The sequence below is a fragment of the Mycteria americana genome, chromosome 1 (genome assembly GCF_035582795.1).
Source record: "Mycteria americana isolate JAX WOST 10 ecotype Jacksonville Zoo and Gardens chromosome 1, USCA_MyAme_1.0, whole genome shotgun sequence".
Taxonomy (NCBI): Eukaryota; Metazoa; Chordata; class Aves; order Ciconiiformes; family Ciconiidae; genus Mycteria; species Mycteria americana.
The window spans coordinates 210,235,721-210,260,890 of record NC_134365.1 but is presented as its reverse complement, the minus strand read 5'-3'; the positions used below and the strand labels follow the sequence as shown (position 1 = coordinate 210,260,890).

General features: G+C 43.1%; 1 protein-coding gene across 3 annotated transcripts; it reads left to right on the top strand.

Moving 5' to 3' along the window:
• Positions 1 to 97: 97 nt before the first annotated feature.
• Positions 98 to 24,814, top strand: CEP57 (centrosomal protein 57). Of its 3 annotated transcripts, none has more exons than XM_075491058.1 (12): positions 106 to 226; positions 777 to 907; positions 5,954 to 6,110; positions 9,193 to 9,372; positions 9,691 to 9,812; positions 10,698 to 10,814; positions 19,104 to 19,181; positions 20,346 to 20,450; positions 20,610 to 20,690; positions 21,047 to 21,291; positions 21,979 to 22,123; positions 24,001 to 24,814. In XM_075491058.1, the coding sequence occupies exons 1-12, from the start codon at positions 169 to 171 to the stop codon at positions 24,235 to 24,237; spliced, it is 1,656 nt and encodes a 551-aa protein (XP_075347173.1). In that variant the 5' UTR covers positions 106 to 168; the 3' UTR covers positions 24,238 to 24,814. The 3 variants fall into 3 exon arrangements, with proteins under 3 accessions (XP_075347175.1, XP_075347173.1, XP_075347174.1); XM_075491059.1 differs by having other exon boundaries at positions 107 to 226; positions 777 to 859; XM_075491060.1 differs by lacking the exon at positions 777 to 907 and having other exon boundaries at positions 98 to 226.
• Positions 24,815 to 25,170: the final 356 nt, after the last annotated feature.

The window sequence follows — 25,170 nt, the reverse complement described above, 5'->3', positions numbered from 1 at the left end:
GCTCAAGTGTCACTCAAGTCTGAGTCTATGACGGGCGCTCCTACTCCTTCGGGGTGGGGCTTACCCGCCACTCCTCCCTTTCCGTTGGCAAGCTAGGGTGTCAGTCAAGCGGGGCCTGATCGGCGCGAAAGGCGCCGCCGCCTCAGGGGTGTCGCGCCTTAAAGGGACATGCACCAGTGCGGGCCCCCCGGCGGACATGGCGGCGGCGCGCGGTCATCAGCGCACGGTGAGGCTCGGCGGCCGCCGCTGAGGGGGTGGCGGCTCGAGGGGATCCTGCCTGGGCCCCGCTGCGCGGCGCCGGGGCCGCCCTGGCGATGAGGGCCGGCGGAGCCTCCTCAGGCGTGCGGCGCCGCGCCGGCGGTCCTTGCGTCCGGGATGGGGGGGAGGCGGGCCCGGGCCCGGGGCCTTCGCCCGCGCCTCGCCGCACCGGAGCCGCAGCGAGGGGAAGGGCGGGCGATCCGGCCGCCGGGGGCTTGGGCGGGAGCGGGGCCGCGGCGGGCTCCCGGAGCAGCGGCCGGGCAGTGCGGGGCCGGCGGCCTGCCCACCCTCGGCGTGCCGGGAACAACGTGGACGGTGAAAGCTGTCTTGTCTTTCAACTGCAATGTATACATGTTAAAGCCCATCAAATACTCACGCCTCTTTTATAAAAGCGATAGGAAAAGAGGAAGATACTCTGCTATTTAAACCAGCCCCCTCTTCCTGTCCTCGTGCCAGTCTCTGGATAGCATGCTTGTAAGCGAATGGGAATAAAATGTTGTAATTCGGTTTATTTTCAGAAATAATTCGGAGCGATGACTTTGAAAACACCTATTCCAAAGCCAGAAGAGGCTCAGTTAAAGCCCTGACTGTGCAATTAGGGGTCAGTAACGCTAGCACAGCAAGCTGCTGCTGCTGCTCCCAGTGGAGGGTGGGTAGCGGGTTTAGCGTCTGCTGCTTCCCATTCGTAAGGTGAAAACGTTGCCTTAAACCTCAGTATAACTTCGGTATGTACCCGTTTCCTTAGTGTGTGTGTGAGCGCCTGGCTGATTTGGAGGTAATGCACAGGTGATTGCACGCAGGGGACTGGAATTTCCTTGTCCACCTTCCTCTCAAGGTGCTGAGCGTAGAGATGCAATGGGACCCGTGTCTCTACTTGTGACAGATGAAGTGAAGAAACGGAGGCATGGCTGGAGCAAACACAGCAGGCTGTGCTGAGCTGGGTGGATGGACGCTGCCTGCCTCCACCAGATCATCACCTGAAATGGAAGCTTCCTGTTGGGTTTCTCGTTTGACACTTTGGCTTGACGTTTGTAGCTCTCGGAAGTCAAGTGGGTGCTTTGGTTGTTTTTTTTCATTGTAAGTGGCCATGTCTTATGTAATACTTTGGAGCCAGAGTAGAGATAGCAAAAAGGATGCAGAATGATGGTGTGCGAGATATATCTCTTGAGGATTCATGGTTTGGGGTCTCAGTAGCTGCTTGGTGAGCACCCAGCTCGATGTTCTCCATTGTGTGTCTCCTCCTCTGCAGTGTGGTCCCATATTTACACCTGCACCAGCAAGAGCGGTGACAGAGCAATCGGAGGACTCCTATGTCCTTCCTGACCGGTATTTTTTCTAGCATGTGTAGAGAAGGATGTCAGAAAACTAGTTTGAGTCTTAAGCAGATGAATGTGGGCTGTTTAATTAATTTAGTTAGTAAAACAAAACTTTTAGGAAAAAGGCTGCCAACTGAAGACTTTTTCTATGTGTTGAAAAAAGGGAAAAAAGCAAACTTTACGCTTTGAAAAAACTACACTTTGAAAATAGTTGCTTTTAATACACCTGGCACACTACAGCAGAAACTTAACAAAAAATACTGTGTTCTGCCAACATTTTTTCCCCCTATTTGATGTAATGGCTTGACTAAGTTAACTTTTTTAAGTCTGCTTTTTAACAACAGAGATGTTATTTAAATTTAGAGCACTCCTGACTCAGTTCTGTATCGGGCAGGCACAGACAGCACTCAAGTTGGCTTCTGGGTGATAGGGGCTGTTCTTCCTTCCCCACTCTCCCAGTAATGCAGTACTGAGGGATGAGGGCAGGCTGCTAATTGAGATTGTCCTCCAAAATGGCTATTTTGAAAATTTCAATAACTGGGTACTTGGATATTTTATGCTCAGTGAACTCAATACGTGGTTATTCTGTTTTTTTTCCCAGTCCTTAGATAATTTTCCCCTATTTCAGCTTTTTTTATTTTTTTAGTTGAGCGTGAGGACTACTCGGTGTCATTTAAAGCATTACCAAGCTTCAATTTTTTTTTCCTGTTATTATTTTTTTTTCTCTTCTGAGCAGCCATATAAGAACTTGCAATCCACCCACTCTAATTTATACCCTTTTCCCAGTGTCAAAGTGCTAGTACCAAAGGCGCTGACTTGGTGCCTTCATGCTTTTTCTGCCTCTCTGGTTCTACAGTTTGTTTATAAATCTTTGTTATTTTTACTGTCCAGGGATCTAGCCAAATTCAGTATGATCATGAGAAAAACATAGAGCTTTTTTTCCTTTTTCTTACTGGAAACATTTGGTATTCCACTGAGATTAATAGCCTTCTGGAAAGTTTTCCACTGTGTGCTGGTTTTTACTGCAACAGGGAAGTAACAATGTTATCGTGGGTCGTTTTTACCATTGACACAAGTTGCTTGGTTTGAAAAGTGTACCTCTGCCCCAGGTTGCTGATTCTTATTTTAAAACTTTCCATATGAGGCTGTGTCTTCCCTTCCTGCTCCATGTTTAGTCTTTGGGAGCTTCAAGAGGTCACTGCGTGCTACTGGTGTGTTAAGCTATCCCTGCTCTGTGTTTTTAATGTTCCCTTTTGCATGCTTGAGTAGGCAGGTGATAGGCAATGGTAACAGCAATGGATTTTGGGAGGTAATGTCCTCAGACCTGTGAAGGTTAAATGTCCTCAGCTTGCTACCGTGACATAATGCTGGTATGCATAGCTCCTTGTGGGACCGCTAAGCTTCTTCATCTAAGATTATAAGGCTTTAGTGTGGCTTAAGGAAAGACTATAGGGAGTACCCAGAATGAGGGGAGAAGATAGCAAATGTGGCCTAGCTGAGATTCAGACCAAATATATACAGTTCCCCGATTTTCATATGGGTTTTTTTTTTATGTTTCAGGGTTTTCCTGAGCATTGCAGCATGATGCTCCCTGTGAGAATTTCCAAGAGCAGAAACAGACTTATAATTTTTAATGACTTCAGAGAAATTGAGAAGAGCAGAGAATTGGTGTGATATTTGAGTCTGAGATTTGTGATGGGGAATTCCTTGATGCTGTTTCATAAACTTTCTCACATTTTTCACTTAGGTTATTTAGAAGTTGCTATTTGTGAAACAGAATATAAGCCAGTCTTTTTCTTAAACATATAAAGAAAATATACAAGTGATTATTTAGACTGAAGCAAAGAGCGATTGCCTATAACAATAGACAATATTTCAGCACAATTTTTTTCAGTATTATATTTCAAGCAGATATCTGTACTGACTATTACACTATTCAAATTAGTGCCTGTACCCTGCATCCACGTGAAATTTAGAAGACATGCAACTAGTTGAAAGCCTGTATTTGTTTTGCTTTGTGTAACTTGGTGTTCAAGTGTTTGAGTATGATAGCTTTTTCTTTCAGTTAGTCTGCTGTTGGCTAGAAAAATGTTACTTATGCCAGTAAAAACAAACAAACTCCTGTAGTTTGGGGGTTTTATGTAGTTATTTTTTTTTAATTCACAGATAAGATTTTACAGGTGAAACAAAGACATCTAGGAAAATTGTGATGCTGGCAGCCCTACTTTGATTTCAAACTGATTCCCCTTTTCTTTTGACTGTTTCATGGGATACCTTTGATTTGAATCAATAGCAGATAGTATATTGGTATTTGGATCAATAGTTACTGTCGTTTGGGTTGCTGGGGCTTATGTTGCTGCTGTTATTCTATTGCCTGCTGCATAAAGTACTGTGTTTTGCTGGGTTTATTTTTACTTCATTATTTGGTCTTATTATTCTGTGTTCATCAATTCAACATCCTGTAACGCTGATGTTATTTTTGCGCGTGAGGTTTAGGTCTTGATGTTAGCGCCTAACAGGCTTTCATTTGGTTTTAAATCCACACGTTCTAGTTAGACCAGTATGGCTGCTGAGCATAAAACAGTATGTATATGCATACATACAAAAACCTGTTCAAAATATTTTATTAATATATTCTTAATTAGGGATTAGTGTTTTAATTGGTTTTCCGTGATAGCAAAAGGTCTTGTGCAAATGCAGTTATTCCAAGAAAAGCAATTACGTTGTGTAGGAAAATGTTATAAACACAAACTGCAAAGCATTCATAAAGCTGTGCTTAGAAACACTAATTGATACATTCAGAGTGCTTAGGGTCCTAATTTTCTTGTCCACAATGAATCACTTTATTTATAAGAGGAAATTAGCTATGTATAGGCTTTAAATAACAAATTTTCTTAATTTTTTCCCTGTATTATTTTTCTTCCTCATAATGCGTTTTGGGCCGTTGTCTAATTTGCTATGAGATACTTACATAAATACTTACTGTATTTTGATTTAGGTCACAATATGCTCCCAATAATTTGTATTTGCAGAAGCTTAAAAACCCCCTGCCAAGATCAGCAATTGCTCAGTTTAATACTAGTGAAGTAAATGCTCTGTGGAAAGCTGTAGGAGCATTGCATCTGCCTGCAGCCCACTCCTCTCTTAGGTTACCTTCAAATTCTGTTACTGAAATGTTTAGTGGTGGGTACAGTTGAGAGAAATTACTCTTGTATGTTAAAAATAAGCATTCATATTTTATTTAATTCATATACACAAATCGTAAAGCTTAGGCCAGGTAGCCAGTTCTTGAGTCAAAAGCATAAACAAGGTATACAAGTGCCGTGGCTCTTTTGCTTAGAAGAATCTTGTTAGAAAGCACATGGTTTAATGGTATCCCAACTGCATAGCATGTTCACAGCTAGGTGGTCCCCTCTGGTCGTTGCAACATCCAGAACACAGCAAACATTTGAAAAGTTGATGTAGACTGCTGGGAAATCCGTGGTCTGAAAGGGTTCTTTCAATGCTTGATAACCCTTCACTGAAAGGGTTATCAAGCATTGGAACAGGCTGCCCAAGGAAGTGGTTGAGTCGCCATCCCTGGAGGTATTTAAAAGACGTTTGGATGTGGTGCTTAGGGACATGGTGTAGTGGTGGTCTTGGTAGTGTTAGGTTTACGGTTGGACTTGATGATCTTAAAGGTCTTTTCCAACCTATACGATTCTGTGATTCTGTGTCTCTGTGGCCATGTTTTTGAGAACAGTCTCAAGCTGACCTAACAGCACGTTGTTGCTCAGAGGCAGAGGTACCTTCCTGGCCGTGATCTGCTGCTGCTTTTCTTGCGCTGATACCACTAATCAGGTGTAGCATAAAGTCACCTAGGTGTTTCTGCTGGTGAGGTACAAACTATTCGTGGAAGGACAGGAAAGATGAATTGAAGCCAGTGGAAAAGAAGGGTTGGGACTATGCAGCTGGGAGAGTGAGGTGAGGCGAGAGCGTGTCCTCTGCCCCATCTACAGTCAGTGAGCATTACATTAGGTGAGTGGATGTAGAACTGGTCCTGGGTGTGCTTTATCAGGTTTGGCCACCTTAGTACAGTATCTTGTGTGTAGTACGTATAATCAGTAGTTAAAAAGGCGGCTATTTTCCAACTGGTGTATTACCTTCTCACAATAAGCAAGAGACAGTATAAGTAAGTAGAAAACAAAAGTGGAAATTGGAAACTAGTATGGAAAAGACATTTTCTTTCTGATACTGTTTTTAGTGGAGGGGAGTTGGATGTAAAAATAACACAGCCTTTCTTCTGCAGCAATACTTCTCCACACCATCTAACTGGATTCTAATTTTTTGTTGTGACAGAGAAACAAATGGGCTGAATAACAGCTTTGTTTTGTTTTCAGGGTGATCTACACAAAACTCATAACTCTGCATCAGCCACAGATGGACTCTCTGCAACTTCATACATACAATATCCAAAGTACAAGCCATTTATTAATTCAGATTTGCTGCTCTCCCCACGGAAACCAGTAATTCCATATCCTGAAAGCAACAGCAGAGGTAATAGTTCAGTGAAGTTGTTTTCTTACCTGTTTCCAAATTATGCGGTGAAATGCTGTACGGCCACACCTACAAAGGTTTCAGTGTTTTTATTCTTTTATCACTTCCCAATGATGTGCAGGTCACCTGTTTTGTAGGTCCTTTGCACTTCTCTTTCTGAAGAATACCTAATGAAAAAGGTCATCTTACAGCTGAAGAAAGATGCTCCTCTTCAGTAGTAGAAAGCTGTAAAATTGGCCAAATACTTTGTGAAATTGTCTTGACATGTTTTCTCCAGTCCTCCTCTCCCTCAGTCTTTCTTCTTCTGAGCTCACAGCTGAGTTTCAAATAAGGAGACTTTAGTCCCCAAAATGGTTTGGAGCAAAGGAAGAGGTTTGGTGCTGCTGCAATGGGAAGGCTTGTTATGGGCAAAGAGTGTGGCAAGAATATTTATTATATCAGTGAAGACTTAGAGCATACAGAAAGAGTATTATGTGGTATAGTGCTGAACAGAGAGATCACAACACCAAAAAGGAAGGAGATTTTACTCCCATTTATTCTTCCTTGTTTCTAGGCTATTCCTTTTCCCTCCTTTCCCACTCTGGTCCTGGTCTTCATCTCCAGATAAACAGATATGTCTTGCCTGACCTGACGTGAGCAAAAACATTTTTGGTTAGTTTTCTGTTTTAGTGAATTGGCTTGTCACGCAATGAGGCGTACTCCAGAGCTGCCTTGGGGTAAGTACAGGAGGCAGCAAGGGGAGTTGGGAGGCTAGAGCAGGATCGATCCTTTGATGTGAGCTGTTTGGCTCAGGGTCATTGCAGAAATACTTCCTTTAAGACTGGAGTTGCATGGAGGCTTAAGGGTGTGAAAAACTTGATATAGGGAGAAAAGTGAGACAGATTTAGGATGAATCCTAATATTGCCCAAACTAAGTAAAAAATCAGCATGATAGGCTCAAGTCCCTGTCCCAGTAACATAATTCATGTCTGAATTTCTAGAGACTTCTACGTTAATGACCTAGTAGATGAAATTTGAATTCTTGAAGTGCTATTTAAAATGCAGTGTCTGCTCTCATATGCTCAATGCCATCAGTTTTGAGAGTGCCGTTGACACAAAACTAAAGGAACCTTGTGACAGATAAAAAATTGAATGTGCAGGAAAGAGCTTCCTTATGAATTACTGATGCAGGTGTATTTTTGTAGATTGTGTTGCATTTTGCATTAGTGACAAACTTTTGACTTCCAAGTTTTCTATTGGCAACTTTTTTCAAGCAGGGAATCTGCCAACTCTGAAATAAGTACAGGTGGAGGGAGACAATCTGATAAATTATATCCCTTTTTAAAAATTATGGAAGGTCTTTATTTTCAAAAATGTTCAAATATGAATACATACTAAAAATTAAACCCAACAGACAGATCATCCAATATCTTACTCTTTTTGCATAGGTTTTAAAAATGCAAAGATGTTCTGGAGTGTATATTGTAGTTAAGGTTAAAGATACGGGAATTAACTTCAGATGGGAAAGTAGATTTGATCATTCTTGGGGGTCCTTACTGCTCCTCCCACCCCCTAATATTAAAAAAAAAAAAACATATTGAAAAATCTTGAAATTGAGTATAGTAAATTCTGCTTATTTTGTTTTGAATTTCTTTGTGTTGTGTATGTGTGTGTCTCAGCATCCATAGTTGGGTTTAATACTCTAATAAGGATGACTGAATACTTGTCGTTGTGTTGGGTTTCACCTTTGTCTGTTTGTTTCTTGAATTGCTTCATTCCTGTATTTTGTTAGTCATTATTGTAAATACACAGAGATTTCAATTTAGCTGTAAGGATAACAGTAACAAAGCTGTCTGTAGTTTCAGCTATGCCCATTTCAACTGAATCCTGGTAACAGTAACATAAGTAAAGAGAAGAGGGTACAGTTGGTGACTCTGATCCTGCAAACAGGGCCAAGCTATCTATAACTTCTCCTTAACTGTGACTGCTGTCACCTACCTATTTACTTAACAGTTACCTTAAAGCAGGTAGTTTTTATTGATGTGATACTCTAATGTGCTATTCTGCATTTCAAAATGCAAAATTGATGAGTTTTTACTCTGGAAAACTCATGCCGATAATTATTTTTCCTTTTTTTGTAATCTGATGCTCAAACAAATATGCAGTCCCTACTTTTGCTCATGCATTTGGTAATAACGGTGGTGCATTCTTTCTATAGAGTGGGTTTAAGCAAAAAGAGTAGGTTAATGTGACCTCACAGATTAGTCTGCTATATGAGCTGTCTGTACAGATGTTCCTGTGTTTTACTTTAACAGGACTGTATTGGGGAAAGGGCTTATCGTTATGGTTCGCTTTGCAAAATTAAACAATACAGCTTAGAGACGTAATACATCAGATTACCAGCAGATGGTCTAATTGCAAGGTGATGTGAGTTGTCTTACAACTGCTTTTCTTTTTGTGGTGATGAATATATAAAGGTTTTGTGGAGTAATTGTTAAAGCAGGGAATGGAACAGAAAGAGGGAAAGTTGTTCAGCTCAAAGGAGATACATGTCTTGGGGGGGGAGGAGAGGAACACAAGTGCAAAAACAGAAGAATCAAAAAAGAGTTGACAGAGAAAGAAATGTTTTTATAGCCCGTCTAATAGCTAACCTTTATTCTACTCTGTGACCATTCATAGGAGCGTTGTGTTTGTGTATTTGTTGTGCTGGCATGCACTTGTAGAGGAATAATAATATAGAGGACTGCCACTGTTTTAACTATCTAGTTGTGACCTTTCATTTTCTTTTGATAAAGAGTCAAAAGATGCACTGTTTGCACTTAATCTACAGAATATTTACATGCCTTGTTCTTGGAAATGGATGCATCTTTCCCCAGTGTTTCAGATGAAGGTGTGCACCAAGGGAATCTATTTGTTTCAGACTAGTTTTAGAATCAGTTATGGTTTAAAGGGAAGCAGGTTTTAATTCCTGGAAGGAGTCTTGGATGCTGGTAAGGAACACTCTTTCTTACATAACATGCTTTTATAAAAACGTTTCAAGTTCAGTGTTATCTTGAAGTGGTGATTTAATGGTATCTAATGAAAGGTACTTGTTCAATTACAGCAATATTTTCTGCTCTGAAGAATCTCCAGGAAAAAATTCATCGGCTGGAGTTGGAACGGCTTCAGGCGGAGGAGAATGTAAAACACCTCAGCAGAGAAACAGCAGACTATAAAAAAGTACTAAGTGAGCAAATGCAACACAAAGAGCATGACAAGACTGAAGTGTCAAAGAAAAACCAAGGTTGTTTACAAACTTTATATAGATACTACAGAACACTGATGTGGTTGAAACTTGAGTTTATCAATGCATAAAACTATTCTAATTGACTTTGTTCAGCATCTTTTACTTTGCAGTGACACATGGGGTTATGAAGAAATCATTTTAAAAGCATACTTCATTTTAGGGATTTGCATGCATACAGAAGTTCATTAGGCTTAATCAGTGGGTTTCTTTAGATGGTCCTTTTCTTCTTTGTTTTGGAACTGTCCTGAAAACATAAAAAAAATCCCAGGAAGAAGCAGTGCATGATTTCACTTTTCTGCCTTCTGTTGTCTTCAGAACTAGCTTCTCAGCTGGCAGCTGCTGAGTCTCGGTGTAGCCTTTTAGAGAAACAGCTGGACTACATGAGAAAAATGATCCAGCATGCAGAAAATGAGAAGTCGCATCTCTTGGAGAAACAGGTGTGTTCTCAAGATTATCTCAGGGTTAAATTATAAAAATCATGAACTATGTCATGATTTTTTGTAGTTACTATAATTTTAATATCTTTAAGTATGCATGTCTATTTCAGCTGGCCTTTGTATACTTAGGTGTGGATAATTTCCCTGCTTAAATTTCCCACTCTTATCAGGACCCTGGTATTTTCTGCCTTTGTGCACCTGACTCTAAGGCAGTATCAGGCTCTGATATTAATAAAAATTGTTTGCCTCTGCGTGATTGGCGTACTGCAGTAGCTCATCTTTACCCTCAGTGTTATACCCACATGCCACTGGAAAAAACCTCCCTTTTGTGTTTACACTCTTCAGATCTTTGGGTATTTTCTTTACTAATACTGCTTTCGCTAAACTGGGGCTGAAATACTGATTCTGTAGAAATAATAGTAAAATTTCTATTTCCCGCCATCAGTGACTGTGGGATTTGGCCTATATCTAAAATGAGCTTGAATTTTGTTTTATGGGAGCAGGGATCATTTAGAGCTCTCTGTTAATTGGTCTCTGTGGCTGTCCTGTTTCAGTCTATTAAATATTTACTGAAGAAAAAAAATTAAGAAAGTTATCTCTAATAGCTGAGTAATGAGGGGGTTTTACCATGTTGGGTTCGGAGGGAGGAAAGACTCTGCAGAATTCTCTCTCATCTGAATCTGTTTGAGTGTGAGGTTCCCAACATCGATGGACCAGAGGCGCAGTTGCTCCCTAATTGTAGCACCATCTAAAATTGCACAGAGGAGGTAGTAGTTCCTTTGGACTGCTTATGGGCCTCCTTTGAGCTGCAGGCACAAGGCTTACTACAGATGGTCTTGTTTTATTGTGCCTATAATTGTTTTGCTTTTCACTTCTCCCTTCAAGGGTTCGTTGGAGAGAGATCGGCTTCTTGATCAATCACACGTTCAGTCTAAATTGGAAAAGCTGGATATGCTGGAAAAAGAGTACAGCAGACTTACCACAATGCAGTCCATAGCAGAGGTCTGTCATTTTTACTGGATGCTATATCCGATTTACCTTGTTTATTGTAATCAGCACTTTATAGCTATATGTCAATAATAGAGCTGAGCAAAACTTTATGCTGTAAAGAAAGACGGCAACTAAACATCTTTTTAAAGCTCAAGTTTTGTAAAAACTTGCAGTTATTGCTGGAAGTCTACATGGCCACGTAGGCTTTAGATCACTACACTTTGTTTAGCCTTAATGGTATCTGTTGGTGTTCCTCTCTTGTGGTTAGCTGGTGCATAGGCATGCAGGATTGCGGGTGTTCCTAAGCTCCCAACTTCTGAGTTGCCTTGCATGCTACTGAATGCTAGCAGTTACATTCTGTTATGACCCAGACTTGAGTTGAGTTGTGTGGGTTTGATGTGTTTGTTTTTTCTTTTATCCACTTGCCTTCCTCCTTAAACACAATTATTACTAGTTATTTTGTGTGCAGAATTCTGGCATTGCTAGGCCTCTAGCACTGGCTGGCTGTCAGTGGGTTTGAACCAGTCTGCCTCTTCAGGATTCCTTTTGATTCAGTAGCTTTTAAAAATTCAACATGACCATGTTTGGTCATACTCTTTCTGTGTACCCTCTGTGGTGTTGGCTTCTGAAGTCCAGTCCACATCCTACCTCTTCCTGCTGCTGTAGAGAGACCATGAGACTCCCAAGCATGGGAACGACAGAGGGCTTAACCAGGGAGAGACTTTCACCTGCAGATTTCTCCCCTGCCCCCCAAAAAGGAGCAGATAGTACATGATTAGATTGTGGTATTGAGGACAGCTCTGGACTCTTACCAAAACTGTAGGCTTGCAACCCTGCACACCAGCCCTTAGCAGGTGCTGAAGTAGATTTTCCAGGAGTACATAAGGTGATGTTTGATAGTAAATCTTTAGCTAGTTGGTCTGCTGCAGGACCTTTAGATGCTACAACTATTCTTGGAAGTCCCTGACCCCAGGCAGTTGTAACAAGCTGTTTAAGATCTTGACACCCCATTGTGGTGAGCTGCAGTTGTGGAGTACAAGTGCCTGCGTTGTTTACCTGGGGCAAACGCTTGCAAAGAGAGATGAGTGTCTCCTGGGCCTTGTTCACTGAAAGCAGCAGTAGGTTCCTCTAGGGTCAGAGTTGAAATAACTGGTTCAGCAACTGGAATTGCTTTCTGAAGGGCTTTTACCATGTTTTTGACTGGTAGCAGCTGGAGTTTGGTGGTGCTGGGTTGTTTGTCTTTTTGTGCCTGGCTAGTGAAAATAATTTCAGCCTAACAGGTTTTTTTTTTTTCTTTTCTTTTTTTTTTTTTTTCCTGGATCAAACTAGATGTCTTTGATTCTTTGATTTCTTTGGGAACTAGTAGCTGTCACAAATCTGTTTTAGTGGAATTGGGTGTTAAATTCACACAATTTTGAATCAATTCTAGGAACTGAGAGAGATCTGGATTTAGCTGTGACTCAAGGTCATTTTCCTTGTGATCATTATGCTGTCATGAGCCACTTTCTGATCGACAGGTCTGTCTGCCTCTGTGCTTGCAGGCTGTTTCTATGTGAGCATCCATGCGCTGTTACCTTACAGTCCTGAAAGGGTCACTGCTCACTTCGCTCAAAACAGTTGCATCTGTTGCCTCTTTGATCTCTGCTTTAGTTGTGGCAAGACCACAGGAACATTTGCAAGTTTAATTTGAAGCAAGAAATAGATAAAGACTATTGCCATACATGGTGTGCTGAAATGGATGGAAAGTGGCGAGATGGCTACTTGTGAGTGAGCAATGATTTAACTGCCTCTGACTTCAGACACTCTGCCAGAGCACAAGTTGTGTGTGGGTCTTACTGAGAGCATTTCATCTCTGCAGAGCTGCTACCTGGCCCTATAAGTATTACCTTCAAGCAATTTGCCAATGTTAATACTGGTTGTAAAAAGGAAATGCTGAGACTCTCATTCCTGTGAAGTACTCGTAATTGGAGTACTTGCCTCAAAAGCATTTTCTGGTGTATGTTTATTGCAACTGTAGTCCCGCAGTGCAGTCTCTGGATAGCTGACTGAGAGGGTCTGAACACACCTGTGTCTGAGGATGGAGTTAGGGGATGGGGTTGTACCCTAAAAGTGCAGTTTGGGCTTGTCTTGCATGTGGCCAGATGGCCAGAATGTGAATATACGTGTAGATGACACGTTTTGAAGAACTGTAGTTGGTAGTAATTGATCTTTTCTTAATGCTAACAATGAGACTTAATAACCCCCCCCCCATTCTATGAACAACAGAAATCATGAATCCTTGTATTCAGGCTTGCCCGAGAGAAGCTGAGGGGCGACGTGCCATGGTTGGAGGGAGCGGCTGACAGCGAGGACAGTCGGCCTGAGTCCTCGAGATGCACGGGGTACGCTTGGGCACAGCCGAAGTCGAGCGGAGTTGAGCCAGGGGATACTGAGGCAACGGGAGCCAAGAGGGAAACACCAGTGAAATGCCTCAAAGCACGCAAGGGGTGTTCTTCTATGAAGGAGGCACGGACGACACCCCAGCTGAAGTGCCTCTACACCAATGCACGCAGCATGGGCAACAAGCAGGAGGAGTTGGAAGCCATTGTACGTCAGGAAAACTATGATATGGTGGCCATCACAGAAACATGGTGGGATGACTCGCACAACTGGAGTGCGGCGATGGATGGCTATAAACTCTTCAGGAGGGATAGGCGAGGCAGGAGAGGTGGTGGGGTAGCCCTATACGTCAGGGAGAGTCTGGATAGTTTAGAGCTCAATGATGGTGATGATAGGGTGGAGTGTCTGTGGGTCAGAATCAGGGGGAAGGCCAACAAGGCAGATATTGTGGTGGGAGTCTGTTACAGACCCCCCAGCCAGGATGAGGAGACAGATGAACTATTCTATAAGCAGCTGGGAGAAGCCTCACGATCGCTAGCCCTTGTTCTTGTGGGGGACTTCAACCTGCCAGATGTCTGCTGGAAATACAATACAGCAGAGAGGAAACAGTCCAGGAGGTTCCTGGAGCGTGTGGCAGATAACTTCCTGACGCAGCTGGTGAGTGAGCCAACGAGGGAAGGTGCCCCGCTGGACCTCTTGTTCACCAACAGAGAAGGACTGGTGAGTGATGTGATGGTTGGAGGCTGTCTTGGGCAGAGCGATCATGAAATGATAGAGTTTTTGATACGTGGAGAAGCGGCGAGGGGGGTCGGCAAAACTGCCACCTTAGACTTCCGGAGGGCGGACTTCAGCCTGTTTAGGAGACTGGTCGACAGAGTCCCCTGGGAGGCAGCTCTTATGGGCAAAGGGGTCCAGGAAGGCTGGACATTCTTTAAGGAGGAAGTCCTAAAGGCACAAGAGCGGGCTGTCCCCAGGTGCCGAAAGACGAGCCGGCGGGGAAGAAGACCGGCCTGGCTGACTAGAGAGCTCTGGCTCGAACTGAGGAGAAAGAGGAGAGTCTATGACCTCTGGAAGAAGGGGCGGGCAACTCAGGAGGACTACAGGGGTGTAGCGAGGCTGTGCAGGGAGAAAACTAGAAGGGCCAAAGCTGAGCTAGAGCTCAGTCTGGCTGCTGCTATAAAAGACAACAAAAAACACTTCTTCAAATACATTAGCAGCAAAAGGAGAGCTAAGGAGAATCTCCAGCCCCTAGTAGATGTGGGAGGAAACACAGTGACCAAGGATGAGGAAAAGGCTGAGGTACTTAATGCCTTCTTTGCCTCAGTCTTTATTAGCAGGGCCGAATGTTCTATGGGTACCCAGCCCCTGGAGTTGGAAGATAGGGATGGGGACCAGACTGGAGCCCCCATTATCCAGGGGGAAATGGTGAGTGACCTGCTGCACCACTTAGACACTCACAAGTCTATGGGGCCTGATGAGATCCACCCGAGAGTGTTGAAGGAGCTGGCAGATGTGCTCACCAAGCCCCTTTCCATCATTTACCAGCAGTCCTGGCTAACTGGGGAAGTCCCTGCTGACTGGAGATTAGCGAATGTGACACCCATCTTCAAGAAGGGCCGGAAGGAGGACCCGGGGAACTACAGGCCTGTCAGCCTGACCTCGGTGCCGGGGAAGCTGATGGAGCAGATCATCCTGAGTGCTATCACACGGCATGTAGAGAATAACCAGGGGATCAGGCCCAGCCAGCATGGGTTCAGGAAAGGCAGGTCCTGCTTGACCAACCTGATCTCCTTCTATGATAAGGTGACCCGCCTAGTGGATGAGGGGAAGTCTGTGGATGTTGTCTATCTAGACTTCAGTAAAGCCTTTGACACGGTTTCCCACAGCATTCTCCTGGAGAAACTGGCTGCTCATGGCTTGGACGGGTGTACTCTTCGCTGGGTAAAGAACTGGCTGGACGGCCGGGCCCAGAGAGTGGTGGTGAATGGAGTTTACTCCGGTTGGCGGCCGGTCACAAGCGGTGTTCCCCAGGGCTCGGTGTTGGGGCCAGTTCTGTTTAACATCTTTATCAATGATCTGGACGAAGGGATCGAGTGCACTCTCAGTAAGTTTGCAGACGACACCAAGTTGTGTGGGAGTGTTGATCTGCTGGAGGGTAGGCAGGCTCTGCAGAGGGACCTGGACAGGCTGGATCGATGGGCTGGGGTGAATTGTATGAGGTTTAACAAGGCCAAGTGCAAGGTCCTGCACTTGGGCCACAGCAACCCCATGCAACGCTACAGGCTTGGGGAAGAGTGGCTGGAAAGCTGCCTGGCAGAGAAGGACCTGGGGGTGTTGGTTGACAGCCGCCTGAATATGAGCCAGCAGTGTGCCCAGGCGGCCAAGAAGGCCAATGGCATCCTGGCCTGTATCAAAAATAGCGTGGTCAGCAGGACTAGGGAAGTGATTGTGCCCCTGTACTCGGCACTGGTGAGGCCGCACCTCGAATACTGTGTTCAGTTTTGGGCCCCCCACTACAAGAGGGATATTGAGGTACTGGAGCGCGTACAGAGAAGGGCAACGAAGCTGGTGAAGGGTCTGGAGCAGAAGTCTTATGAGGAGCGGCTGAGGGAGCTGGGACTGTTTAGCCTGGAGAAAAGGAGGCTGAGGGGAGACCTCATCGCTCTCTACAACTACCTGAAAGGAGGTTGTAGAGAGGTGGGGGTCGGTCTCTTCTCCCAGGTAACAAGTGATAGGACAAGAGGAAATGGCCTCAAGTTGCGCCAGGGGAGGTTTAGACTGGATATTAGGAAATTTTTCTTCACCGAGAGGGTTATCAAGCATTGGAACAGACTGCCCAGGGAAGTGGTTGAGTCGCCATCCCTGGAGGTATTTAAAGGACGTTTGGATGAGGTACTTAGAGACATGGTGTAGTGATGGTTTTTGGCAGTGTTAGGTTTATGGTTGGACTCGATGATCTTAAAGGTCTTTTCCAACCTATATGATTCTGTGATTCTGTGATTCTGTGATTCTGTGATTCTGTGATTCTGTGTTGTGGCTATACGCTACCTACACCTCTAGTTTTTCCTCTATCCTCTGATTGCCAGGTGGTGAGAAGCAACACCTGCCCTGTTCCAGCTGGGTATATGCTGACTGCTCATCTGTCAGGCAGGTGCTAATTTGCAAGGTGGTGAAGCACAGAGGTAAAACTGGTCTTCACATTGGAGACATTTCCTCCCTGGTGGAACTAATTTGGATGTTTATCGCAGCAGCCAATTTTTACAAAATTTAGGTGTTCTGTATCTTTGAGGTCTCATACCTTTCTGTCTTCTTTGGTTAAAGTTGTTTGAGGGATGGGATGCCATCCAGAGGGACCTGGACAAGCTGGAGAAGTGGTTCCGTGTGAACCTCATGAGGTTGAACAAGGCCAAGTGCAGGGTCCTACATCTGGGTTGGGGCAACCCCTGGTATCAATACAGGCTCGGAGATGGATGGAGAGTAGCCCTGAGGAGAAGGACTTGGGGTACTGATGGATGAAAAGCTGGACATGAGCCGGCAATGTGCGCTTACAGCCCAGAAAGCCAACGATATCCTGGGCTGTATCAAAAGCAGCGTGGCCAGCAGGTCGAGGGAGGTGATTCTGCCCCTCTACTCTGCTCTGGTGAGACCCCACCTGCAGTACTGCGTCTAGCTCTGGAGCCCTCAGCACAGGAAAGACGTGGACCTGTTGGAGCGGGTCCAGAGGAGGGCCATGAAAATGATCAGAGGGATGAAACACCTCTCCTATAAGGAAAGGCTGAGACAGTTGGGGTTGTTCAGCCTGGAGAAGAGAAGGCTCTGGGGAGACCTTATAGCAGCCTTTCACTACTTCAAGGGGGCTTATAAGAAAGATGGGGTCACACTTTTTAGCCTGTTGCGATAGGACAAGGGTTAATGGTTTTAAACTAAAAGAGGGTAGATTCAGACTAGATCTAAGGAAGAAATTTTTTACAGTGAGGGTGGTGAAACACTGGAACAGGTTGCCCAGAGAGGTGGTAGATGCCCCATCTCTGGAAACATTCAAGGTCAGGTTGGACGGGGCTCTGAGCAACCTGATCTAGTGAAAGATGTCCCTGCCCATGGCAGGGGGGTTGGACTAGATGACCTTTAAAGGTCCCTTCCAACCCAAACCATTCTATGATTCTGTGATTCTATGAGTGAGGTGACTGCATGAAACTTAATTTCCCTTAGAAAACAAGCAAAAATAGACATTGAAATATTTTATTTCTATTTTTTCATTGAAATTTTTTGCAGTGGCTACTGGTGACTGAGCAGAGTGGTTTTGGTAGCCCAGTGCTGACCTGCAGCGCGCTTTCTGTGCCGTGCTGCCTTACATGATGGGCAGCATGGCTGGGGAGCATCTGTGTTCACTGTTAGCTGGCCTTCTGGCCTCTCCCTCTCAGTGATGAACCAGTAATCTGTGTAATACTTTCTTCTATAAGCAAGAAAAAAAAATTCTTTTGCGAATATAACTTGGATAGATAACTTCTAACAGGGTCTATCACTGATGACACAGTAAGGTATACTCTTGCTGTGCAGTTTGAGGTGCACACTTTAGCTAAACAGCTGGCTGAGTGAATACTCAGCCATTTCAGTACAAAAGCATTGGCCCACCTTCGTGTCAGTCTTCAGTTCAAACAGAAGATTTGCTTCAGTATTTTCATATTAAAAATTCTGTCATACTTAACAGGTTAAACAAAAGATCTTTGTGAGATGGATCACATGAAAATCAAGAATTGTTTCACATACTGTAAAGGGTAGAAGATGATTTTAAGTTACCTGGAATATATCTGATTTGAATGAAAAAAAAAAAAAGTCAAAAGGGTTCTTTTATTCAACAGAAAAATCTGGTTCCTTTACATAGTGCCTTTGTCCTCAATGTTTATCCAGGGTTTTGCCTTTTAACAACTTTGTATAACAGCTGGTTACATCAATGTTGCCGTTAATGCTTAAGTAAAGCAGAATTAAAATATTTACTACCTCAGTGTGTAGTGGGTTTATAAACAAACAGAAGTGTACAAATATAGCTGTTACTTTGAATTTCATGCTTTTCTGCCTTCAGGTTCATTAGTGGCTCTGTGAATAATCAGTCTTTGGGGGAAGAGAAGGGAAGTCGTTTTGTGTCCTGGAGCTCTGGATTGTTTTTTCACTCTGCTGTATAAAATCAGAAAGTTATTTGATAACTTTCACACTGAGAGTTTAAGTAAGCGTATTGTGCTTAAACAAGGTCTTCATCTTATCGGAGGGTTTACAAAGAAATGTGTGCCTTCCTCCTTAACCCTTTTCTTTGAAAAGGGCTTTCAAGAGTTCTTACATCTTTTTACCATAAAAAGATGAAATCAGTTTTGCTTAAAGATATCTCAGAGGCATGATATAAACTTTCCTCCCTCTTCTTTATTAGGAAGGTGGCTAGATGGTCAAAAATTCCTCTCTTCTAAGAGTTTAAGTTACAGATATTGGCAAAAATACTGTTAGTGGTCTAAATAAAGCAAGTCTTCTCTCAGCTTATAGTGATACATGTTAGCCTTTGTTAGCCCTTTTGTAGTACAAAATCTTTCAGGATAATATACACAAAACAACCTACTTTCTAGGGGTTTTTTTACAACCAAAGAGAAAGACAGCCTTGTGTATTGCTCTCCCTGTAGGCTGTGACTTAAATTCAGATACCAATTGTGGAAGTAAAAATAAAAAAATCAATTAAGTTTTAAGCATCAGCACTTGAGTGCTGTATTTATGTCTATACAGACAAAACGTCAGCAATCATTCTAATGCTGAAGTCTTCACTTAGCTTTAAGTCATAAATTGAACTCATATACTTTTGCTCAAGCTTTTAGTATTGTAGGCTTCAGGAAAAAAAGAATTGTTTCATTAGTAATGCTATTATTTTTATTCAACTTTGACTAGAAAAAAATGAAAGAGCTGGAACAGAAGCTTCAGGAGGAAGAACACGCGAGGAAGCTTGTTCAGGAAAAAGCAGCTGAGGTAACCAACAGGAAATTTCTTTTGTACTGGTATGCACTGTAATTAGCTCTTCCTTTCCATCAACTTTTCAGCTAAACTTGCTGAAAGTGCCTCCCATATACAGAATAATGGAATAATGAAAGTCTTGGTTTAGTGTCATCCCCGTCCGTCCATGTCGTCTGTCCCCGTCCCCCCCCCCCCCCCCCGCCCCCGGCCCCGAGGTGCCAAATGTTCTGAAGTTCTCTGAGCTTTTTTGGAAACCTTTTTCTAACAGCACCTGTGCACTGAAGCTTGATTTCTTCAATAAAATAAGCTAGTTGGGAAAGAGGAGTAGAAATTCAGACTAATTCATAGTTGAGGATGTATGAGGATCTCTACTTTAAATAGATCAAGGTCAACAAGTGTGCTCCCTTGCTCATAATTGTACCTAGAAATATTGTAGAAGGAGGCAAAAAAGAGCCAACATACTATTGGTTATGAGCCCATAAGGACACTGGTCTTCTCCTACCCTTGAAGTGTTGTGTTCATTAAATATTCATTGTGTGCTAAAGAAGTATGTACGTAATGTGTTAGGCTCTGGCATTAACCTTTCCCATAAGTTTGGGGACAGGGGGAAGGGTGTCTCAAATTAATCGTGAATAATTGTTCTGTGAATACTTCTAGTTGAGATTGGTTAGGAGATGATTTGTACAGCCATGCCATAGCTTCCTGTTGGAAGGAACAGCAAAGCATATAGAGCTCGCTGTTGACTGTGAGAATCCTGACCTTAACTCTTCCAGTAGATGGTCTGGGGTTTTTTTACTGTCAAATTTAATAGAACAGGAGGAGTAGTTGTCTGTTAACTATATGCCACGGGATCAATTGAGCAGGGTTGGGTGGCTCAACTTCCTTAACATTTTGTCAAGTGTGAAGCACAGCTGATCTTTTGGCACTTGCCTGCATGGGTGTAATGCAGTAAGACTAGTTGTCTAACTTACTGGGGTTAGTGATGAGTAGTGCTACCAAAGGAAGTATTCCTATTTAATGTTTGAATTGACCTTGGACTGCAGAAGCATCCTAAAAACTTGTAGCCCTTGCTTTCAGAGAGCCTGTGTCTTAAAAATTCTTGTTTTGCATTTCTCAGCTTACTCTGTCTCTTATCTATTAATATAATTCCAGTAACTCCCCTTATTCCCTCAATTAAAGCTTCAGACAGGCCTGGAAACCAACAGACTACTGATTCAAGCAGCATCACCATTGCTTTCTCCAAAAGCAAGAAAACCCAGGAAAAAAACTAAGCAGCCAGAGAAGGTAACATGGGGGGAAGAGAAGGGCAATTACTGAGGAGTTAAATTAGGGTGTGTGCGTGCAATCAGGAAGGCAGGCTGCCTCTTTTATTACAAGGCAAAGGGAAAATGGGTTTGCTGTAGTGTCATCTTTGATAAACATTTCTCTCTTCTCTCCTTCCAGGAATGCTCTCCTACAAGCCATCTCACTACACAGCCCCATTACAGACTGTGTCTGGGTGACGTACCCTTTGTAGCTGGGAAGGTGAGCTGCTTAATTCCAAAGCTTAAAGCTCAGTAGCTGCAGCTCCTTAAGCGGCTTTGGCTTGGTGCGCTCCTGACACCCAGTGGTCAGATCGTTTCATTTTCTTTGACTCTCTTCCAGTTTGTCTTCTAAAGGCTTGTTGAGTATCGATAACTTGCTGAAGTGGCATTTCCAAAATAGGGGTCCTCTCTATGCTGCTAGTCAAGCTGTTCTTGTTAGTGCGTATTCATTCAAACAAAAAAAATACACTCTTGGCAGCAAATAAAGATGTTACTGTTTTTAAATGTTCTCCATTATTATCGAGTAGGTTGTTGAGAATACCATTTAGAAGAAGTCTCTTTTACTTTTCCTTCCAGTCTACCAGTCCCAGTCATTCAGTTGGTGCCAACGTGCAACATGTCCTGCACCTGATGAAACAACACACGAAAGCTTTGTGTAACAGTCGTGTGGTGAATGATACTCCACTAGCAAAACCCATCAGTACTGGTCATCCTGCCAGCAAAAGCAGAAAGTCATCTCTGCCAAAGGAATCTTCTTCATCCCAGGAAGAGCTCTCAGAAGTGCTGCTGACTTTGCAAGATGAATTTGGGCAGATGAGTTTGTGAGTTTGGCATATTCTCCGTTGCAGATTATGAATGTAGATGCTTTATGGTTTTGCCTTTTGCTTTAAAGTTGGAAGGTTTTTCCTGAGAAAAGATTTAGTTTTGGGAAGTCTCTGGCATATAATCTCTCTGTCCTACTGGCTGCAGAGGCTGTCATTTATTTTTGCAGTTAAAAATAAATTCTTATAAAAAATCCGGACTGCATACCTGTTTTTATATGCAGCAGTATCAAATTTGTGAGGGGTGAGGGAGAAGTGTGGTAACAGCCCCTGATGCAATGGACAAATACTCCATTAAAGGACAGCTTTACTAGTAATTTTGCTTCTCCTGGTTAACAGAACATGAGTTGTTATTCTACTGCACCACTGCAGTAGATACAGATACGCAAAATAGTAACTGAATGAGTGCTGAGATCGTGCCCTCAAGGGGTTATTTGGTCATTTTGAATGTGTGAAGCTACTTACGTTCTTGAGACTTCGCGTTGCAGCAGCCTGCCACCAGAATGTGCTACTGTAATAATGCTGCTAACCAGCAAAACTGTTCTTGCTGGTTCGTTATGGTATGTTGAACATGTCTGGCTGCTGCTGTTATGGTTTCCTAGAAGTGTTATTTCTGAACTGGGTGTACAAGCACTAGAAGCCAAGGGAGTCTGATGCAAGCTTTGTTCTGTCTGAATTCCATGCTAGTGATCACCAGCAGCTGTCAAAGCTTGTCCAGGAAGCCCCAACCGTTGCAGTGAGGGAAGATCTGGAGAGGGAACTTGAGGTGCTGGTGGGAAAGATGGAAGCAAAGGCAGACCAGATCAGCAAAGTCCGGAGGCATCGGTTGCAGGTGAGTTACGTTTGACTATGTTCATGTTTCTGTAGAGTTGCTATCTTCAGGTTTGGTTTTTTTTTTTGCGTTCTATCCTAATTTAGCAGTAATTGAATAAAGCAGAAATAACTACTGTAGAGCTGTAGTGCCTAGCTTTAGCTTTGATGTCCCAAAGTTAGTCTGCATACCTTCATCTTCCTATCCCAGTATTTCTGCAGGAGTATCCTTTCTGTCTTACCATGTCACCCTTGTGCCCACTCTTCATCCTGTCCTGGGCAGAACTTTCGCATTTGTTCTTGCATTGCATTTTACGCTCCTCTCATCCCCAAAACAGGGAAAAGATAGTCTACTGTACGATAGCAAATCCCACAGCTGTTGAATTCTGTAAGCATAGCATAAGCTGGTTGGGCAATACACAAGCTGAGAAACAGCATATAGGGCCGGAAGGTGTGAGTTTACTTCCTGGGCCCCCAGCGGTCTGTCTGGGAGGTATTTCTGGTCAGATAACTGATGTGTCAGGAGATACCTGTGTTCTGATCAGTCACACTCACTCCTGGCATGCATAAAACAGCTGTGCTGAATCAAAGCAAGTGCTTTGCATGAGGTCCGTAGTGACAACCAGCTGCACAGACAGTGGGGGAAAGCCCTTGTGAAATGCTGTTCTTCACATGGAACCTCTAGGAACCTAAACTGTATTTAGAGAGATACCTAGATTCCCAGGGGCTTTCACTGTTGAGCTGAATTTTTTAACAGTTCTCCTTTGCTTGGAGTAAATGACCTACTTATGTTTCCATTTGCACTTTACAAAACGTGAAATACCTGTTTTAGTTTAAAACAACTTTCAAAATATTTTGAATAGTGTAGCCTCTTCATTCAAAGCTATAAAACCTATTGGTTCCCTATTTTCTCTAATCTTCATTCATTTTAGTGAAATTCTTCAAAAGAGCTTAACCCAATGTGTTTAATCTGGTTCAGTTCATATGACCCAAGAAGATTCACCCTCATCTGACATAACTTATACACAAAATACATACTGGGAGCACTGCTGCTGACATCCAGAATGGCCATGTGAAATGTTTTCTAACAGAAGCATTACTTACCTTTGATGTCTTATGATCTTCAGAGGAACTGTTGCAGAGAAACAGATGTGTAGTAGTTCCCAGTAGTAATGATTCTGCATATGCTGAGCCTTCTGACTAGCTATTGACAAAAGTTTTAGGAGTCAGCATTTAAGGAAATTGCTGCATGCTGTGAACTAGGAGGAGGGAGCACCACTACCTGAAGCGAGGGGAACCGTGGAAGCCAGCCATTTTGCGGGTTGAGAGTATGAGTGTGTCTGCACCTTAGACTCTGTCCAGTTCCCCATTGAAGCTTACGCCAGCTCAGTCCTTGCTGCTGAGTACTGAGTCTTACAAGCTGTGATTTACAGTGCTGTGTGTGGATACCAGTTCTTCACCTCAGCAGAGTTTTGGTATTCTTTTTAAAGCTACATCTCTGACAGTGACTAGCTATTAAAATCACTAGTATGTGTGTAGAAAAATTTGTTTTGTTTGGCGTTGTTTTTTTTTAATCACTGGATGGTAACAGTGACAAATCAACTTTTTGGCATGAACGTTTATGTTCATGATGGAGACATTCCCCCATAATCAACTTGTTGGTTTTTAAAGAGATAACCTAAGTAGTTCAGACTATAAGCTGAACACAGTTCTAAAGATGCAAATATAGCAATGTTGTGTAAGGAAAACAAAATATTTATTATTCAGGGTGACTTGGGAGCACCCATTAGCTTAGCTGGGTGAGAGGAGTGGTGGGGTATTTCAGCTGTCTGAAGAATTGCATAACATAAACTGAAACAAGGTCACTGCTTAATGTTTTTCTTTGGGTTTCTCTTTCAGCTAGAGAGACTTAAGAGAGAATGCAAGTCCAAAAAGACTTCTGCTAAACAAATAAAAGACAGCAGGTTCCCTGTTAGTGAGGTTAAAGTAACAACTACAGTAACCACAAAAGGAAAGAATGCTGGTCCCATCAAAGTGAAACCTGGAGAGAAGAGTCGGAAAAATCTCCAGTTGTTGAGAGACATGCAGACCATACAGACTTCACTACAGAAAGATGATATCAGCTGGGACTACTGACTGTTCTGCAGGAGATGTTCTTGACACCATCCTGGTCAAACTTCCTCACATTCTGGATATAAAGCAGCTGCCTTTCTTGCTGTGTGAAAGAGACTACTGTATGCTAAGTGCACTTTTCAAATATGGGCCCCAAATTCTCCGTCTCCGAGTTTGTATATATTATGGTCTAGTTTAAAATGCATTCCATTTTTAAGGTACCCAGCCGCTGAATCTGAACGTAGGTCTCCACCAGTTCCTTTCGTGTTATGGTTCCAGCAGTCCTTCCATTTTCTTTCAGAACACCAAGCACTACGCATTCACGTGGGTTGGCTTGTGTGAAATGCCAGTGTGGTTTCACGCTACTGTTGAACTGTGCATTGGGAGGCTTCTCAAGACACATCTTGTTGGAAACGATGCTGCGACCCTGTCTTCAGGGCTTTTGTCAGTTCTGTTCTGTGTGCAGCTGCAGTTATGCAAACTCTGAGAGCGTCTAAGGGAGAACAGGTAAACCTGTTAAAGGTGTTCCGTGGAGCTCTCCTCAAAAAGCTTTCCTAGTTCTTGTTCTGCTACATTGCATTAGTTGGCATTAATGGCAATGGATGTTCTGTAGGAGCAAAAGGAGCAAAAATAACTTTTTTGGAGCAAAAAGCTCCAAAAATAACTTTTGGGAGCAAAAATAACTTTTTTGGAGCAAAAAGGAGCAAAATAACTTTTCCAAATTATTTTGCTTAATGATTGATTGAATTGTTTTTGAGTTTGAAGAGTGAAATTTTTCTGCAGAAATCCTACTTTATGAAAAAGCTATAGGACAGGGGATAATATCCTGTCTCCTAGTCCACAGCTTTGGGTGGTAAAGGAGATAAACCACAAGTGTTTTAAACTGCAAGTGCCTCAATCATGCCATTCAGTCCTGGCATCTTGCTTTTAACTTGAAATACGTGCTTTGATGAGCTA

Coding starts and splice junctions, on each gene's coding strand:
- CEP57 (XM_075491058.1), top strand. CDS start 169: ATGCACCAGTGCGGGCCCCCCGGCGGACATGGCGGCGGCGCGCGGTCA. Junction 9,373..9,690: donor AGTGTCAAAGAAAAACCAAG/GTTGTTTACAAA, acceptor TGTTGTCTTCAG/AACTAGCTTCTCAGCTGGCA. Junction 22,124..24,000: donor TCCGGAGGCATCGGTTGCAG/GTGAGTTACGTT, acceptor TTTCTCTTTCAG/CTAGAGAGACTTAAGAGAGA.